General features: G+C 37.3%; 1 protein-coding gene and 2 long non-coding RNA genes across 3 annotated transcripts in view; 2 read left to right on the plus strand and 1 right to left on the minus strand.

Moving 5' to 3' along the window:
- The window catches only part of LOC117073184, a 106873-nt gene that overhangs the window by 42728 nt on the left and 47301 nt on the right, over positions 1-16844 (plus strand). The gene's annotated exons all lie outside the window — the stretch shown is intronic.
- Positions 592-4933, minus strand: SOSTDC1 (sclerostin domain containing 1). The gene is made up of 2 exons (XM_033193732.1): positions 4537-4933; positions 592-2021 (listed from the first exon to the last, which is right to left on the minus strand). Exons 1-2 carry the CDS (start codon positions 4739-4741, stop codon positions 1606-1608), a joined length of 621 nt encoding a protein of 206 aa, XP_033049623.1. The 5' UTR covers positions 4742-4933; the 3' UTR covers positions 592-1605.
- On the plus strand, positions 4647-8630 carry LOC117073183. Its single transcript, XR_004433146.1, has 2 exons — positions 4647-4742; positions 8199-8630. It is a non-coding gene; the product is annotated as an uncharacterized LOC117073183 (long non-coding RNA).

The following is a 16844-nucleotide window of genomic DNA, read 5'->3' on the forward strand; positions in this document are numbered from 1 at the left end:
ATTGAATTGACACAACAGTCCTTCAACTGTGTAATCTGCTTCAAGAAACTATGTTGCTTAATATAACAACATGCCAAAGTTGAAAGCACTGAAAAATTAGCTTTTGCTTCCTTTTTTTATTTCATGTTTTTGGTTTGTGGGCCATACAATAGTATTCAATGTTCTCCAACATAAGATATTGATTTCTTCACAATTCCTTTCTCAAATTTAGCTGTACATTGAGATCATCTGGAAAACTTTAAAACCTACTGATATTTGAGCACTACTCCAAGAAATTCTGATGTAATGTGGATGAAAACCTGGGCACTGGGTCTCATAATATCTCCCCCAGGTGATGATAATGAGCAGCAGACTTGGCATCCACTGGTGTATGTAAATTTGATATTCTCATGACTACTCATTGCTGGATTGACACCCAACTTTTGCAACCTCCCATTTGCTGAAGAGATGGACTCCATGTCTCCCTCTCTCTCCTCTCTTAGAATAGATACTTCTGTCAAAGCTTGCATGTGACTTAGAAAACAAAAAATTACCCTTACACATTTATTCTACAGTTTTTGCACCTTTTATACATGTTAGAGGCAACGACAATAACTTTTAGCAGTGTTTATTTTTGTTAAAAGAAACCAATTGAATTGAAGGTCAAAACACCTTCTGATTGCACAGATTAAACAAGAAAGTATTACGTATTTCAACTTTACAAAGCATCTTATTGATTTAAAAAGATCCATACTATTGATAAAGTTCACCATGAACATATATGTAATAAGGAGACTAAAATAATCATTTTACATATCTACAACATGTATTTTCATATTTCAAGATCAACCACAAATCATATAGGAAAATATTTAGGTCCATGAAAAAGTTCCAAAACATTAAAAAATTAACATTTTGAAAAAAAATCACATGTGAAAGCTCATTAAATAATAACATTGACAAATAAATAGTTAATCAGCTTTACTTATTAGCCACTGCCATGCATTTCTGGCATTCCATTCCAAGCGAGGGTCAGCATGCAGGGTATAATTTCATACTATGCAACTGTAAAGAGCTACAGGGCTTATTTTTGAAGTGAAATGTCACAAAGTCTTTCATTCTCTTTCAAAGGAAGATCACTCATGGCTGCTAAACTGTTCCCATGAAGAGTACCAAAAAAGCACCTTTCTGAAATGTTACTGCGAAGATTCATGACAACAATTTTTTTTTAACCTTTCTGTTTTGAAGGGGTTTTGTTTAGGATATGGGATGGGCCAGTAGATGGAGGGTATCTGAGAAGCCCTTTTCTGTTTTAAAATATAATGATTCACTGATGTATATAGTATCAACAGTCTTTTAAGAACAATGAGGAATTAAAACTACAGGATACGTGGAATTTAAATGCAAATTGCATTCATGGATATACCTACATCTTGAAAAACTTGAAAAGGAAAAACTATTCCCAAAGAAGGTCCTGATACTTAAAAGACAGCTTGCTGGGTTTGATCAAAGCAGAAAGCATATACTTTCAAGTGAGAAAATAGCAATGGCAGGCTTGAGTTTTCCAAGCAATCAAATCTGTAAAGCAGATGGTTACTAGTAAGTCTAGTTATGGGAGTCTGAGTTCTAACTCATGCTGTGCTTGCTGGATTTGCTGGCTCTTTTCCGCTCTCTGTGATGCTGGACGGGCTTGGCAGGTGACATGCTCTCAAAGTTGTGACTGGACTCGTTGTGCTGCCGGGTGTACCTCTTGCACTTGCAGGCAGTGACTACTGTGATTTTGTAGGTGCGTGTGCTGCCATCTTGGCACTGCAGCTGGATTCTCTGGGTACGGGTTTTGTCATTGACACACCGCCACTCCTGGGAACTCCTCCTGCTCCAGTACTTTGTTCCATAGCCTCCTCCAATCCAGTTAGGGAGCACTGGCAGGGGCAAGCACTCACCAGCACACACCAGCTCCTTCAGAGGGCTGATGCTGGTGCACTGGCCATCAGAGATGTATTTGGTGGAACGCAGTTCCCGGCAACCCACTTGAACCCGAGCTGCAGGAAACAAAAAAGAATGTGCATCAGAGACAAAAATGCAAATGAAGACCTTTGAAAAAGTGATCTGCAATGACAAAAATAATAGCCAAATGATAGAAAATTGCCAAATAGAAAGTGAGCACCTACTTTATTTTCACAATGAAAACAATCCGCCTGGATAGGATAGAGACACTTTTATGAAAATCATCAGTTTACATGGCTATAACTTTTTTGGGAAAAAAAATGTAGGCCCGATTTTTTATATATATAACATTAGCTGATTGCTTATTAGAGTGTTTGAAAATCCAATTTTCTTAGTCTCACTCTCCAATAAGGGGTTAGCAGCTCTTCCATTTATGTGTAAATATTCGTTATTCAATGAGTTAAAAGAGTATACTTTAATATTCTTTCTCAAGGGTCATAATGGTTAATGTTTGCAAGTGTTTTCAATTAGGCTTTTAAAAAATCTGTTGAAAAGAATGTGATAGGGCCATTTAAATATTGTGTATAATGCATATGCTCTCAGTAATATTTTATTTCAATTTTAGACTTTCGCTGCAGAGACTCATACATGCATATGTGTATAACATCTGACATGTTGCGTATCAAACTTAATAACTATGTTTTAAACATAAATTCCCAAACTATTTTTTAAAAAATACAAACAGTAAGATGTCTGAAATGCAAAATGCCACTACAACTCAAGATTCGAAGAATATAAAAGCCCCTAAATCAGGAACGTATGGTTGCCATAACAACTTGGCTACATTTCCATGAATTTTATGGCAGAAAAATGCCTAACGTGTCTGATTTACAACTGCAAAAGGAACCACGGTGTTCATTTCCTGAATATTGGTCATGGCAAACTTTTTGTTTTAGTTATTTGGATTTGATAGGTATGTTCTCTAATTGGCTGTTTCTTGTTACCTGCCTTATGAAATTAAAGCAAAAATTAATCTTTAAATATTTTAAGTTTTCCTTACCCTTGCTTTGTTATCTAAACTTGAGGAGAATTGCCTATAACAAGCTTGAAAAGAAATCAAGTCTTGCCAACCAGGAAAAAAAAAAAAGGATGTTTAAAAGTACAGGCTGCTGACATTTTACAAATAGAAATGATAAGGGACACTGAAGTGGTTCTACAGAGTACTGAAAGCTAAGTCAAAGTAGAACTGAATCAGGAGTTTCACTTCATCTCTGTATCCTAGTACTTCTGAGGTAAGAGATATAGCTTAAGGGGAACATGACATTTGTGTAAAAACTTACTTATATATACATGCATGCATAGAAATCTAGAATTGTGGGATTAAAATGTAAAGCATAAATTGTTTGGTTGTACAGTGTGCTCAGCGTGCCTGATTCTGCCTCCAGCTCACCTTCCTGCAGCTGCCTCAGGAATGCACCTGGAAATAGCCAGAAATAATTTTGACTTGTCAAGCTTTCTGTTCCTGTGTATATACAGATTTGGCATTTTTGCAGTGACAGTTCATTGACAACGAATACCCACCACATTGCTCAGTAATCTAATAATAATCAGATATGTCCTGTGTACTTAAAAGCAACCATCTTCATGAAAGTTAAAACATCTTAGCTTTCTTAGACATTAACAGTCACATTTGCTTTGACTTTTCAAAGGTCAAAACTACTTTTCATAGTTGAATGGAGTGAAGAAGGAGAGGCAAAAGATTTGTGTAAGATTTCCTGTTCACTGTTTCTCTTTCTCTCTCTCTCTCTCTCTCTCTCTCTTAAAAACCTGATTATTAGCATGTGGCCTCTTCTAAAGGAAAAGATGGAAACAAAAGTTAGGGGAAAATTGAATCCCCCTAACCAGTGGTCAATTAGTGTGTCAACTAAGCTGTTGTTTTAAATCTCTTAAGTTACAAAAATGTCCCCAGTCTGTCACAGAAATATACAATTATCTAAATTTTGAATGGGACAACAAGGAATTATTTTAGAAAAATATGATTCTCCAACATTTTTAGTTTGTCCCTCTTTTATATTGAGCTTCATCAAAACTTTTGACTATCTCACTAGATATATTTTAGAAATCCAGTGTAAACAAATTTTTTCTCCTGGAAGCTTCCTTTTTTCCCCTGTGATTCCCTATATGTATTTGTGGATGATAACTAATAATACATATTAGCTACCTTTATACACTTTACTAAAATTGCATACGCCCTGAAATAAATTGACAAAACAACCAGGACTTGAGCTATCTAAAACAATACTTTTTAAAACTCTCATTTTGCATGATTTTGACAGAACCATAGTTTAATTCCTGGAAATGTTTTGTTTGTGGATGTTTGATAAAACTTCAGTCTGTGCTTGCATTATTAAACCACTGTTTTAGTTAGGTTAATTTTAAAATCACTACATAGGGAAGAATGCCAGCCTACGCATGCAGCAGATTACTCCCAAATTGTTTCACAAAATATATATGGTTCAGGTTAGTTACCAATAAAACAGTTCTACAGCAATGTGAGCTAATGCTACCAGAAAAGAAAAAAAAAAACCTGTACAAGTAAAACACACTTACTGTTCCGATCCAGTCCAGTGTTACTGAAATGCCTGCCTCCATTTCTGGCTTGATTCATCGTGCTGTTGCTGCTGGGGTGTGCTGGAACAGGTTTAACCACATGTGAATAAAGGATTTCTGTGGCATCATTTTTAAAAGCCAAACAGCTTTTCATTAGGATGCATGCAAGGGGAAGGAGATAGAAATGAATGGCAGGAGGAAGCATGGTGAGTAGAGGATTTGCTTGGCTGAAGAGCCGGTTAATTCCTTTGCCTCTGCTTCTTCTGCACTGTATCTGTGAAATTCCTCCTCAAGCTTCCCTTTATATATCCACAGAGGTTTGGCGTTCATTCAGGTGTAAAGTTGTGTAGAGCTTCAGAGTGAAAACACAGAGAAGGGGTGGGATCCCTACATGACCCTGCAAAAGAATTTTACCAATGGAAAAGAAGACTGCAGAAAAGGAGGAGCTTGATATACAAATTGCCTGAAATTTCAGAGTTGGACTTCATCACTTGTCTGTGAGCCGATGCAGGCAGGCACATTCTATATCAACGACAGGCTCTCCTCTGCCATTTCCTTTCCTGAGTCTAGTTAACATTCGGGTTTAATTTAAACGAAAATACATCGCTGTTCATTTGAAGAGACTGGCTTTCCCACAGTTGTTCTATACTTCCCTCAGATTTTAGAGTATTTGCGTCAGGAAGGGAGTTCTTCCCAGGTAACAGGAGGAATTCATGTGAGTTTAAATATTGTAGGACTTGCATGAAGAACCTAGTTAGTGAAACATTGCTTTCTCTCAAGAAGCAAACCAATATTTTTTTTTCCTTAAAGCAAACCAATATTTTTTTTTCCACAGAGCTAAAACCTGCCCCCTGGACACGCTTAAATAATGCAGCTTTGATCTACATGAACCACTGTGCTGCTAGGTAAATTATTGCCAGGGGTTCTGTGTGGAGAATAATGAGCATAGTTCTGTCTACATTAAAGTAAGTAATATTCATTTTCATCTTAAAAATGTGTCACAAGCATTAATATACATAGCGTTGTTTTACATAAAACAAAGCCATTTGTGACAGAGTGTTTAGTGAATCCAAAATAATTTTTTCTAGATTTTTTCAGAACACAGATTCTACTCATATTTACTAAATATTTTGCTCATTACTTCCTTTGACTCTGCTGCCCAAGTAAGAAACCTATTTTTCTGAATTACTTTACCTGCACCCAGAACACGTGTTCCATTAATTAAGTATAGGCCACTGATAATCCCTTTAAAACAGTCATAAAATTCTATTTCATGATGGGACATCTCAATTGGAATAACTATTCTGAATCACCTTTTCAATCATAAATCCATTTTTGTCCTTTGTGTGGCTACCTAAGTCACTTAATTTTGTATCTCTTTTCTGTATAAGCTTTTGTCCATTGTAACTGTTATTCACTTATCTGTCTGTCTATCTATCTGTCTGCCTACCTGAATTTCTTCATAGCAGCACTACTGACATTTTGCAAGAAACAGTTCTTTATTATTGGGGAACTGTCCTGTGTGTTTATCATCTTCCCTGGCTTTTACCAACTAGACCCCAGTAGCACCCCCTAGTTGGTAACAAAAATATCTCCAAACATTGCCAGATGACCCCTATGGGGTAAAATCACCCCCAATTTAACCACTAATTATCTATTCATCTATCTCACTACAAAAGAAAGTAAAAATAAGAATAAAGGAAAAGTATTATAATACCAATAAATTGTTGTTCTTTTTTAGGACAGAAATGGTACTGTAGTTGTGTTTTAAAACAATCACTGCTTCTCTATCAGAGGTATATACTGGAATATCCTTAGATGAAATGATTTTATATACTCTTTTACATTATATGGAATAAGCTAGAATAAGCTTCAAAAATAATATGAGGAGGTTAGAGGTGTGAGTGGCAAAAGATTAATTATAAGTTGATGATTGTTAGAACAGGATGGTAAAGTATTATATTCTGTTTATTCTTATGTATGTTCCAAATTGTACATAATAAAAAGTTTAAAAACCAGAGTCAGACAATCAATTTAATGGACATATACTCCCTACTAACAATATATCTCTATCCTACGATTGGATAAATAGTCATTTATTCTAACATCCTTCCTGGAAAATCATATGTCAGTTTATTTTGTGCAAATGGAGATTACAGGCATCCTTCTAAAACACTAACTATGAAGAATTTCTGTCCTACTTACCAAGGGACTTGATATTAATTACACAAAGCATGTTAATATGAATCATTGACCTACAGACCCAATGCCTAAAGGAAATTAAAAGGTCAAAATAATCTAATCTGTTCCTCACTGCTTTTTCTTTTTTGTGTGTCAGGAGCAGGGGATATTTTAATTGGAATTTAATTATCAGGTTGGGCTAATGAGGTTGACCAAACTCATGCACAGTTATTAAATCTGCACACCTAGTATTTTGTAGGCTCAACCTTAGGATATCACTTCAGGCAGAAGCAAAACTAGAAGAGAAGGCAATGTCATTGTGCATGTGGATAGGACAAACTCAGAGTTCTTGGGCCCAATTTACCTGACAGACATCTAGAGAACTACTTTGAGGCTGGGTGCAGTGGCTTCGGCCTGTAATTGCGCACTCTAAGAAGCCAAGACAGGAGGATCGCTTGAGCACAGGAATTCGAGACCAGCCCAGACAACATAGTAAGACCTTGTCTCTGCAAAAATATAACAAAAACTAGCTGAGCATGATGATTCATGCCTGTAGTCCCAGCTACTCAGGAGGCTGAGGCAAGAGAAACACTTGAGCCTGGGGTGTTGAGGCTGCAGTGAGCTGTGATAGCACTGCAACACTGTAGCCTGGGCAAGAGTGAGACCCTGCCTCAAAATAAATCAATAAATAAAAAGAAATAAAACTTTGCTAAAATAGAAATAATCATAAATTTAATACTTAACAGTTATTCTGATCAGTTTAAAAGAGCTCCATTAAAAATAACCACAAACTATTGCTTCTCGGCCTTTTGGCTAAGATCAAGTGAAGGATAACCACAAACTATAATAACCCGAGAAGAATGGATATAGATATTTAATATTGAAAATGATTCTTTCTCATCTTCAGGCATTAGTATGTACCTGTTATTCCCTTTGCTTATAACACTCTTCCCTCACCCTCTTCCTTGACTAATCACCTACTTTTCCTTCCAGTCTCAGTTTAGACGGCACTAGCACTGAGAAAGCTAGCCTTGTCCTCTCTTCCCTCTATCTGCTCGTCTCAATCCAGCATACATGTGTCAGAGCAGCTAGTTGCCTGATGACTTGGCAAGACTTATGAAAGAAGAACCATTTCTATCTTACAAGTATTGTGGAATAAGTGGTTAAATTAAGTATTTAAGAAATATAGAAAAAATTTGCTTTCATTAAAAAGAGATTGGCTAATATTTATGGTAGGCAGTCGCTAAGATGGCTCCTAATAATCCCCTTCTCATGATATTCACATCCTTGTAGCAATCCCCTTTTCTTCAGTGTGGGAAGAACTTAGTGATTAACTTCTAATTAGTATAACATACTAACATGATGAGATGTGACTTCTATGATTAGGTTTTCAAAAACTGTGACTTCTGTCTTTCTGGCTGCTCTCGCTCTCTTGCTTGCTTTGGTGGAAGCCAGCTACCATAATGTGTACTTCCCCATAGGAAGGTCCATGTAACAAGGAACTGATGCCTGTGACCAACAAGGAACTGAATGAGGCCCTCAGCCAAACGGATGAGAATTCCATCAACAATGACATGGGTGAGCTTAGAAGCAAATCCTCTCCCAGGCAGATGAGGCTGCAGCCCTGGTCTACAACCTGAATGCAAACTTTAGGAGAGACATCAAACCAGAGGCACCCACAAGAACTATGAGATAATAAATGTTTGTTGTTTTAACTAAGTTTTGGGATAATTTGTTACATAACAGATAATCAGTACAATGTTATCTGTAATTATGTCATTTTGTGAATAATGCTAGGGCCTTGAGAGCATCAGATGTGGAATCGTTAGACATGGTGACTGTGCATCTTGCACTCTTTGGGAGAGTGTTAAGACTTATTTTGTATTCTCAGCTGTACATCATTGCAAGAAAAATAAAATAAAAATGGGAAATTTTGTTAAAGATTTATTTTATAGTCCTCAGCTGAGCCATCACTGTGGTGGCATTATTAACAATCAAATAACGGTATTAGAATTACTACTAGCAGTTTGATTTGTAAAAGCCGGAAACTAATTTTGATTTTCTAAATAGTATCATTTATCATATGACTTGGAAATTGAATTTGAAAATCTGATTTTGGATCTGAAATTGAATCTTAGTTCTACCATTTACGATATGTATGAACTTGGATATACAGTTGACCCTTGAACAACACAGGTTTGAACTGTGAGGATCCACTTACACCTGGATCCACTCCACCTCTGCCACCCCTGAGACAGCAAGACCAACCCTTCCTCTTATTCCTCCTTCTCAGCCTACTCACTGTGAAGACAGTGGAGATGAAGACATATCTTATCATGATCCATTTCCACTTAATGAAGAATAAATGTATTTTCTCATTCTTACAATTTTCTTAATAACATTTTCTTTTCTCTAGCTTACTTTAAGAATAGAGTATATTATATATATATATATAACTTACAAAATATGTGTTAATCAAATGTTTATGTTATTGGTAAGGCTTCCAGTTGACAGTACGCTATTAGTAGTTAAGTTTTGGGGGAGTGAGAAGTTATATGTGAATTCTCAACTGTCCAGGGGTCAGCTCCCTAACTTCTATGTTGTTCAAGTCAGTTATACTTTCTGAAACTCTCTTAGTCAGTTTCTTCATCTACAAAACGTGACCACGCTTACCTACCTCACAGAGGAACAAAAATATATGAAAATGTCTAATACAAAACCTGGCACAGAAGAAATGTGGAAAAAATAGCCATTTAATATGAATCTAGGAGCACAGTTTTATATTATAGCCTTCAAATTATAAACATGAGTTTGGAAAGACTAGAGAAGTCTGAACAAAAATATGATTACCCTATTTAAGGTAAAGAACAAAAAGCTGAGAGAAGGGAGATTTGTTTACGCCAAAAGAGTAAGAGATAATAGATAAATGTCATTAGCCTTTAAAAAATTAGTCTAAACAATTGTTTCTAATTTTTAACAGGGGATGCATCAGAATACAACAGCACCCTTTATCTCTAGGGCATGTGTTCCAACACCTCCAGTGAAAGCCTGAACCTGGTTCTGAACCTGACTGGCATCATTAGGAACACAGTTCTGTTCATGTCTCCCATCCAGAAATTTAATGCCTTTTCCATCTTAACTAAGCGTTTATCATGTACTGTGGCTCTCACTTGTGCGGTTTGAAGGGCCACAGCAAAACTAGCAGGAATTTTTTTTCTTCTTTCATGGATTGAAGGTTCTTTCTTACCATAGATCTTAGCAAACTCAGCATAAATTTTTTTTTTCTTTCTCTATTAAGTCAAAAACTTTCACCTTTTCATTTACAGGAAACACTTTATGACTTCTCTTTGGCAAACCCGAATTGCCAGCATCACTACTCTTGCGCTGTAGGGCCACTATGAAGTAAAATAAGAGTTCATTGAGCACACAGCACTTTGATGCACAACAGGTGATCTGATAACCTAGATGGTCACTAAGTGACTAATAGCACTACTCAGAATGGTGTAGAATTTCAAACTTATCAATTGGTTATTTCTGGAATTTTCCCTTTAGTGAAACCAAGGAAAGCAAAATCACTGATAAAGGGCATTTCCATATGGATAAACAAAAAGCATTTACTGAATACAAGAATAAACTATTACTGGCTTAAACTATCCTCTCTGGCTTAAAACTATTCTGAGAGTTCCCCTTAAGAGGATAGCACCTGTTAAATGGAAAAGTGATTAGCTATTATAAGTTTAGAAAAAACGCAAAAACTACCATAGAATCTTTATTTATAAAAATCCTTAAAACGAGAATGGACTAATCACTTTCATTCATTTCATATTAGTGTAATTGTGCCCAGTCTTTTTAAAGATGGTGTCATCCAGGCAAAGCCGAATGAGACATGAAGCCTACCCTCTCTTCCTGTTCCAGAAAGTTCCTGGTTAGAATTTTACTAAAGGAACTCCCCTTAACCTACTCTTCCTGTACAATTTTCTTTCTTTCTCCCTCATCACCTTCATTAGTTGTCTCTTTATTTGTATTTTGTTTGAATGCTTGCTGGTGTTATTTGTTGAATATAATGTTTCATTTATTATAAACCGCCTCACCATGAACAATATTACTTTAGAGAACCCAGCTTACAATGCCCTGTGTAACCTGATATAAAACCCAAGTGAAAAATCTCAAATCCAATAGATAGAGATCTAGATAGGGTTCCTCCAATCTCCACACTATTGACCTCTGGGCTGGAAAGTTCTGTTGTGGGGGATGTTTAGCAGCATCCCTGGGCTGTACTCACTAGATGCCAACAGCACCTCCCCCACCCAGAAACTGCACAAGCAAGCGCTGGGGAGTAGGTGAGGACAGGAGGGAGAGGGCTTCCATCCCATTGCACAAACTAGCGCCAGTAGGAAGTTGTCCTTTTTACTTCAATTTACTACATTACACAGTAGGAATCAATGCCCTCACTCTGTGCGTTCAGTCCAACAGTCCCTGAACTAAATCTGACAAAGGCTGGCAGCATATTAAATATCCTGCCCCCAGTGGTGAATGCAGATTGGAATTAGTTTCGTTCCACCAGCCTAATAGTTGGTCTAAAACAATATTTCTCCTGAAAGCCTGTTAGATATTCTAATTCTGGGCCTGACCACAGACTTGAGTCAGAATCCCTTGGGCTGGAGCCCAGGAAACTGTATTTTAACAAGCTTTCCAAGTGGTTCTTAAGCATGCTAAAGTTTGAAGTAAACTGTTATAGGATATACACATGCCCTCATAACTGTGGCCTAGACTCATGATCTCCATGAGGATTGCCTAGTCTATTTAACTAGGCCTGTGCTCCAAATACTTTCAGTTTGCAGAATCAAATGGAAGCCCTGCCCTGAAGCTCCGCCCTCAAAGCCCAAACCCTAACTGTTTGTTTCTGCTATATTTATTTCTCCCTAGGGACTGGATACTCTCAGTGTCCCTCAGTGCTGATTAATGCTTTGTTTCACAGAAACGGACACAGAGAACCATAAAAATTACTACCTACAGTAGTACTTTCACTCATTAGAAATTCTGGAAGCCACTTCTGATTTGTTCAGAGATCAGCGTTGACCCAGATTTAGGTAAAATACTTGGATCATTGTGATTTTGATTATTGTCCACCAGACTTAATGACATCCCACAGTCAGATTGGGCTCCTAGCCCTGGCCACATGCAGTGTTGCTTCACTCTTCCCTGAGGGGTCCCTTATTCAAGTACCAGCAGGCTTCATGGCAAGGCCTAAGTCAGTTATGATCTTACATCACCGGTAGAGACTTGGGCTTAGAGACTTTACAGTGTGAAGTTCCCTGGTGTGTCAGGACGTTGGAGAACCCAATAATTTAGTAGGATTTGGCCCAAAAATACCACAGTCTTTCCTAGAAAAAAAAAAAAAAGGCCTTGCAGAAATTTCCAATTTCAATGTTCATTTTTTAAAATAAAATAATTTGCTTCCAAGTTATATACAGGTGGAATCTGTGGTGTAGGGCAGAGGTCACCAACTCTTGGGCTACAGACCAGTATTGATCCCGGGCCTGTTAGGAACTGCACCGCACAGCAGGAGGTGAGCAGCCAGGGAGTGAGCATGACCACCCGAGCACCTCCTCGTGTCACATCAGCGGCGCATTAGATTCTCATAGGAGCGCGAACCCTATATAGTGTGAACTGCATGTGCGGGGGATCTAGGTGGCATGTTCCTTATAAGACTCTAATGACTGCTTGATGATCTGAGGTAGAAGAGTTTCATCTTGAAACCATCCCCATCCCCGGCCCCATCCATGGAAAAATCATCTTCCAAAATAGGGCCATGGTGCCAAAAAGGTTGGGGACTGCTGGCGTACGGGGTTTCACAACAACAGCATAGCTGGAGTGAAGGGGTCAGCATTGGGAAGGAAGGGAATTTGACTCCATTGATTGGAAAGTTAGGTTGGAACAGATTATTGACTACAATTTGCTTTGCATTTGAGAAGTTTGGACATTCTTTGTTAGACAATGGAGAGTTATTGAAGAATGTATATGTGTATATGTGTGTGTTTATTTTTCTTCTCCCAAAGGGAACGCAGAGTGTAGCCTCCACCCAGGTCAGGTGATAGAAAATTTCCAATATCAGCTGAGCACAGTGGCTCACACCTGTAATCCCAGCACTTTGGGAGGCTGAGGCAGGCGGATCACCTGAGGTGAGGAGTTCAAGACCGGCCTGGCCAATGTGATGAAATCCTGTCTCTACTAAAATACAAAATTAGCCAGGCTTGGTGGTGCATGCCTGTAATCACAGCTACTCAAGAGGCTAAGGCAGGAGAATTGCTTGAATCCAGGAGGCGGAGGTTGCAGTGAGCCAAGATCACATCACTGCACTCCAGCCTGGGGAGACAGAGCAAGACTCCATCTCGAAAAAAAAAAAGAAAAGAAAATTTCCAATATCCAGAAGTTCCTCTCCTGTCCCATTCTAGTAACTACTTCCTTTCTTCTCCCTAAAATAAACCACTCCCCTGATTTCTGACACCAGTTATTACTTTTGACTGTTTTAGAAATTGATGTAAAAAAAGCTGACTTTTTTCACTGTTGTATAGTATTGCACTGCATGAACACCCCACAATTTATTCATCCAGTCTACTAGATTGGATTGATGCCAATTGAGGCTATTAAGAATAATGCTCCTATAAATGCTCCTGTACCTTTCTTTTATGTATATGGTCATACATTTTTGTTTGATGTATATCTAATTGTGAAATGGATGCAATATAGGGTGTGTGTGTGTTCAACTTTAGGAGATAATGCCAAAGAGTTTTCCAAAGAAGTTTTAATAATTGAAATTTCCTTTAGCCTTGACAGATTTGAAACAGGGACAATATCAACACTATGTTTTGGGACACTGAATCCAGCTGCAAAGTATAAGATGGTTTAGGTGTGGTTATATTAGAACACAGGGAGGGGAAACATTATTGTGAGAGCCCAGGTGAAAAAGAATATAATCTTGAACTTGAAGGAGAGAGGAAAGGCTAGGACAGAGATTAGAGATACTGTGGAGTTTAGGTTGGTAGGTAATTGGACAGGGAGTCATAAGTGAAAATGATGTTTTAAAACTGAGTGAATGGGAGACTAGTGTCGGGAGAAAGGTATCTGGGACAATAATGAGTGTGGGCTGAGTTAAGATGAGGTTAGTTTGCTGATGGGAATCTAAGGGAAGGTGTCTAAGAGACAACTAGAAACTGTATTAGTCTGTTTTCATGCTGCTGATAAAGATATACCCAAGACTGGGCAATTTACAAAAGAAAGGGGTTTAACTGGATTTACATGTGGCTGAGGAAGCCTCACAATCATGGTGGAAAGCAAGGAAGAGCAAGCCACCTCTTACTTGGATGGTAGCAGGCAAAGAGAGAGAGCTTGTGCAGGGGAATTCCTCTTTTTATAAACATCAGATCTCGTGAGACTTACTCACTATCACAAGAACAGCACAGGAAAGACTTGTCCCATAATTCAGTGACCTCCCACTGGGTCCCTCCTACAACATGTGGGAATTCAAGATGAGAAGTGGATGGGGCACAGTCAAACCATATCAAAACACAGCTCAAGAATTTGTCCAGGGTGCGGAGAGCATTAGGGAATAGACCTAACGGATGCTGAGTTTAATACATAGGTGATGGGTTGGTAGGTGCAGCAGACCACCATGGCACACATTTACCTATGTAACAAACCTGCAAATCTTGCACAGGTACCCCAGAATGTAAAGAAAAGAATCTGTCAAGCTACTGAAGCAATTTCATGAGGATGTTTTTCTACAACATTATTATGATAGACCTTGGTTTAGAAACCTATTATACTGGTTTAAGACTTTCCTTTATATATCTACAGTCACCTAATCATGCCCCTAGATTTTAAAATTTCACTCCCTATGTTCAGTAATTCTCAAGTAGGATGAACTATTGTGTAGATGTATTCGTACAGGCTTATAAAATGTATACCCTCTGTTTTACATGAAACCATAAATAATACACATTTCTCAGATCTCCTTTTATATTGCCCATTTACCTATTGGCTTAGTTCAAGTTTTCAACATTTGCCTGGACTGCCGTCCTAATTTCTTAGCTCATCTCTTGCTTTCCAGTCTCATCACCCTAAAATGAACTCTCTGCAATGAGATCCGGAATGATCTTTGAAAAATGCATATGTGAACATCTCATTCAAAAATTGTTTGTTGCCTTTACTTGCATAATAAACAAACATCTTCATGAGCCAGCTACTCTGATTTCTTGCCACTCCCTTATTTATATTTTGTGCTTCAGTAGTAGTTTCTCATACTCATGACTCTATTTAATGCTTTCATGCCTGTGCATATATTGTTCCTCCTGCCTAGAACACCATTGCTTCCTGTAAATGTTGTTGCCATAATTCAAAATTCTGCTCCTTGAAGTGTTTTTAAATGTATAGACTTAATTAATCAAGCAATGAGAAAGAGAGACAAGGGCAACTGGAGCAAAAGGAAGCTTTTCTGAACATGTGGAGTATGGATCTATGAGAATTAGGTGCCGTAATTTAAAATAATGTGAGGACATTTCTTTTAGTCTCAATACAATTGTGTGATTCACTTTTCCAACCCTAACATACTGCAAAATATATTTATGATTAGTAAAATAATTTTAAATATAATAAAATGAAACATTAAGATAATGGGGAAAATGCAGATTTTTAACATAGAATATTTAATTTATGAGGCTTGAAAGAGAATACTGCTTTAAATTTTCAAATTTTCTGAACAAATATTCTTCTTCATGCTCCCACAGCAATAACAAGAAAATTAAAAAGATTACTTAACAATACTTAAACTTATTTAAAAATGTATTGAACACATGCAAAAATGATTATGTTATGAAAAAGACTTGTACAGATTTCTACCTTTTTTAAAACTGAGGTCATACAATTTTGGAAAATAACGTGTACATGTTGTAAAAAATGTAAAATAGTTTACTTAGTAGAAGAATAAAATCCACCTCTTCTCATCCTTCTTCCAATGCCATTCTTCAGAGATAATCACATTTAAGAGTTTCTTGTGATGTTTTCCAACATTTTCTGCATTTATAAGCAGGTTTAGGTACACATACATTTATACCTAAACATACTTATAAATGTGCACATACTTATACATGCTTATAAATGTATGCATGCTTATAAATGTACACATACATATATATTTTGCATTTTTATAGAAACTGAATCATGCTATACATATAACTTCTCAAACTACATTTTGCACTTAATAATTTATATTGGATATTTTCCCATATCAGAATATACAGATTTATCCCATTCTTCTTAACCCCTTCATTGAACGGATCGTATGGATGTACCATAGCCTACTTATCCAGTTCTCTGTTGATGAATATTTAGAATGTTTTCAGATTTTCTTCTTTATAAATGTGGTGGGATATTTTCAAAACCTAATAGTTTTGAACTATTCGGTTTTTACCCCCCTGTTTTCTCCATTCCTTTATCCAAGTAGGTAGGGAGAGATAAAGAGCAGGAGTGGAAGAGTAGAGTGAGCATGGGCACTTCATGAAAGACCAGAAGCCAAGTCTACTTACTGACAGTGTCCAGACAGAAGACTAGGCTTCAGAAAGGCATGGTAAGCACATTCCTTGACGATTCCAAGGACCCAGAAGGATATGTAATTCCAGAGCCTCTGGACCTGAAGGGATTGTGCAGACTGGGCATGGACACCTTGACTGTAACTAATGGGGAATGATTGCTCATGATCACTGTCTGTAGGAACCTCCCCAGTGCCTTGGTCCTACTGGACAAAACTTTGTAAAGTTCTTGGAGAGTGACTAGGAAAGGAGAAAGGGGAAAATAAGGGTCAGGGTTCTAAATTAAATTGATTTTAAAATATAAAGAAATGCAATTCTAGGGTACATGTGCATAACGTGCAGGTTTGTTACATAGGTATACTTATGCCATGTTGGTGTGCTACACCCATCAACTCATCAGTTATGCACATGTACCCTAGAACTTAAAGTATAATAAAAAGAAAAAAAGAAAAAAAAAAAACTCATAATCACAATATAACAGAATAAGTCATTCTCAGGAAAAGGTAAGAATTTGCCCTAAAGAAAATACAAGACACAGCT

Source organism: Trachypithecus francoisi, unplaced genomic scaffold (assembly GCF_009764315.1).
Source record: "Trachypithecus francoisi isolate TF-2019V2 unplaced genomic scaffold, Tfra_2.0 Lachesis_group4, whole genome shotgun sequence".
Taxonomy (NCBI): domain Eukaryota; kingdom Metazoa; phylum Chordata; class Mammalia; order Primates; family Cercopithecidae; genus Trachypithecus; species Trachypithecus francoisi.

What these genes read in the sequence shown, in the direction of transcription:
- SOSTDC1 (XM_033193732.1), bottom strand. Translation starts at nt 4,741, where the DNA reads ATGCTTCCTCCTGCCATTCATTTCTATCTCCTTCCCCTTGCATGCATC. An exon ending in CACTGGACTGGATCGGAACA is followed by an intron (nt 2,022 to 4,536) that starts GTAAGTGTGTTT and finishes TGTTTCCTGCAG; the next exon opens with CTCGGGTTCAAGTGGGTTGC.